Raw genomic sequence first — 3,256 nt, 5'->3', positions numbered from 1 at the left:
CAGTGGTAGAAAGGACCCAGGAATGGAGCAGTGAACAGAGTACAAACCTGGGAAATAGTCCCTTAAATCAAGCAGGAAACTCAATGAAGCAGTTCATATTGCCTCACATGTAGTGTTCATAAGGTCTCTCCTCACCAAATCCTCTGTAGACCTTTGAATTAGAGTACTGACTTTTAAAATTCTAACAGGATGCAGATACCTATATCATGCTGACGTGATGGGAAGAAACAGGATTACAAAACCAGCCCCAGGGAAAAATGTCAGTGAGAAATGAGCTGTGCTTTTAAGCTTGTTTTAAAATTTACAGTTTCGGCTCTTTGACTTAAGTTAGTTTGCATGTCAGAATAAAAGATTGCTATGCCCATATCACAGTAAAATATCTTTTCACTTCCCCACTGAAATCAAGTACAATCAGGATAGGATTTCAAGCTGCTGAAAGGAAAAAAAGAGTATGATTTATCCTGGGGAGAGAAGAAATCATTGAAAAGAACCTGGCATCAGCTGAACTGAACCCAAAACTTAAATTCTTTAGGAAGCAGCTTAAAAGTCTTTCTTCTTAAAAAACAATTAACATCTAGATAGGTGATGTGTCTAACTTGTGACCAGCTTCTAAGGAGTGAGACACATCCCCTTCACAAAGCATAAAAGCTATATGATAGCATTTAAAATGTAATACAAGTTGTAACCATTCAGGTAAACTCTCGCTGGGTAGTGAGTAAATCATCCAGTATTATATAATAAGATACCAAGGAACACACTGTAAAAATACATCAATTGTGTCATAATTCTTTTAAAAAGTGAAGATCTGGTGCTGTGGAAGTACGTTGTGTTCAGTTTCAGCTCCTCCCACAAGAGAACACCCATGGTACTGCATTATACCACAGACGCTTGCTTTTATTTCCATCTTAAGCTTTCAAGTTATCAGGTCACTGTACTTTCATTTCCTGTATGGCACCAAATGTACTCTTAAAAAAAGTGTCTGTGTGTGTGTACGTGTGTGTACATGTGGCAGGCACCAGAATGCAATATCCCATCCTATTTTCTCTAGTTTCCTACATCTCCTCGTCCGGTGAAGCAGCCAGTGGAGCAGAGTTCTGCAGAGGTCAGTTACATTGCCTTCAGGGCAGCAATATGAGAGCCCAGGTTCTCTTGCAGGTAATACAGTAGGTGGAGTTCATAGTGCTCTCCCGACTCGGGTACCCTTATACTGTGTCTCTCCTGAGGGTAGATCTAAAATATAAAATAAAGTCATAAGTATCCACAAGAGTTTGAGGCACCAACATTTAAACCACATTCAAACTATTTATGTAATCTCCTGCATTCACACTGCACCTTGGCTTGCACACCCCATCCTCCAGCACCTGAACCCAGAGACACCCCACTGCTCCCTCCAACCCAGCTAGTGCCCTGCAGGAGGTGACCAGCCTGGCTGAACAGAGGCAGATCCTGTCCAGAGCCATCACATAAATCAGCATGCTCCCAGCTCTGCAGCACCGTGTGGGATAGCTGGGCTGCATCTGCACAGAACCAGGGGTTTAATTAAATGCACAACCCAGTTCCACACTGCAGGAACACTGCTGTACTGCCTCCAAACTGCAGATCTCCTCAGGAGCAGCCTTAACTGCTCGTTTGCCTGGTTTTTTTTACTTCTTTGCTCTGAAGATCTTCCTTTTAAAAAAATGTTAGGCTCAAATCCTACAGTTTCACCCTAGAATTCAAGCTGCCCAGCACAGCCATGTTACAAGTCCCAGTTTTGGACTCTTCAAAGACAAACACATCACCTTTAATTCCTGGTTCTGGCCTTACCTGTAAGTCATATGGTTTCCCAGCTCTCACTAAAAAACTGAGCAAAATACTAGTGTGTGCAAAGTGAACATTCTCATCCAAGAATCCGTGCAGCAGCAGCAAACGGTTTGGTCTGGGAAAAGCAAGAGGCAAACATTTGCAGACAGCATCCCAGAACCTGCCAGTCATGCAGAAAGCATCCTGATAACTAATTTTTATCTAGCCTAATGTGGCTCTAAAGTGCTAATCATAATTGAAGATCTGTTTGTCATTTCTTTAGACATAAAAGATAGTCTTTAATTACAGCTAGTATAAAAGGGATTACACGGAATGGCCTGGAATTATGCAAATGTTCATTCAAGTATTAAGTTTATTAGTGTTGGGGTTTGGTATTTATTATTTTTTAATTATTATCTGTGCATTAGCATTTGTGATTCCAGGATTCAATTGTCAAGAACAAGGAGATAAAAACATGTCTGTGGGGCTTGAACTTTCCTGGTAGGAGAAGTAGAAGCAAGACCAGAACCAAACTTACTCAGAAGGAAACTTCTCGGCCTGCATGGCCACTGAGCCTAGGTAATAGCCCTGCTCGTTGTGATCCGGGTGGCCCATGTAGCGCTCTGTGTAACCAGTGTCATAGAAAATCCACAGCGTGACGGGTGCTCCAGCAACGGCAACCTGCAAGTTCAACAGGGCTCTCAGCACGGGGAAGAGCAATGACAATGCCTGACCCTGATCTGGAGATCCCACCCTCCCACAGCTCTATCCCAGTGCAACTATTATTACCCAAAACACACTGGTAAGTTTACAATGCACAGCTTGCAGTGGAAAAAGAAAAGCAATCCTTGTTTCCCCTCCCACTGTTCATACATATCAGCACAGTTCAGCTCTGATCCACATGTGCTTTTGTCCAAAAAGCAGAGGGCTCTGCTTTCAGGTTGCAAAACCTGTGTTCATTTGAATATCTGACAGAAACTGGGATCGATAGGTCCCTAGGACTCAGCAAACTACTCTGCACCACCAGCTTGCAGAGAGGCTTGTGAAAAAAAGACCAATAAGAAGAAAAAGCATTACAAACCCCTTTGCAAGGCAGGTATTTTTAAGAGTAAAAATACAACAATTCTTAAGGACATGAGACAAATAATTATTAAACCTTCCAGTAATATTCAGGTTGGAATTAGAGAAAGCAAGAGCAGCCACAAAGAACAAAACCCATCCCAAGAGCAATATCCAGCTCTTATCACATCTACCTTTGAGACTTGCCCAACAGCAGTCTGGCCATTTAGTATAGTGATCTAAAGTCACAAAATCAAAAGAACCTCTTTTCAGTATCATTCCCCATCCCCAGGTTGCCCTCCTGGCTGCTTCAGAACACACTGCTACAAAGTAGCTTGGGCAATTTGATCTGGGAATAGATTAGGCTGCAAAGAAACTATTCTCTCAGGGCAGGAAAGAGGGGAGGAGGAAGAAG

General features: G+C 42.4%; 1 protein-coding gene across 4 annotated transcripts in view; it reads right to left on the bottom strand.

Moving 5' to 3' along the window:
* Window positions 1-877: 877 nt before the first annotated feature.
* DPP8 (dipeptidyl-peptidase 8) overlaps window positions 878-3,256 on the bottom strand; it is a 19,993-nt gene continuing 17,614 nt past the window's right edge. For 2 of the 4 annotated variants that reach the window (XM_010018871.1, XM_010018879.1), the window contains exons 17-19: window positions 2,321-2,463; window positions 1,807-1,918; window positions 878-1,230 (exon numbers count right to left, since the gene is read on the bottom strand). In XM_010018871.1, the coding sequence (XP_010017173.1) occupies window positions 1,108-1,230; window positions 1,807-1,918; window positions 2,321-2,463 (378 nt within the window). In that variant the 3' untranslated portion in view covers window positions 878-1,107. The remainder of the gene's footprint in view (window positions 1,231-1,806; window positions 1,919-2,320; window positions 2,464-3,256) is intronic. The other 2 variants (XM_010018886.1, XM_010018894.1) reach the window with 1 other exon arrangement.

The sequence above is a fragment of the Nestor notabilis genome, unplaced genomic scaffold (genome assembly GCF_000696875.1).
Source record: "Nestor notabilis isolate BGI_N333 unplaced genomic scaffold, ASM69687v1 scaffold5450, whole genome shotgun sequence".
Taxonomy (NCBI): domain Eukaryota; kingdom Metazoa; phylum Chordata; class Aves; order Psittaciformes; family Psittacidae; genus Nestor; species Nestor notabilis.
This window is presented reverse-complemented; position numbering and strand designations above follow the sequence as displayed.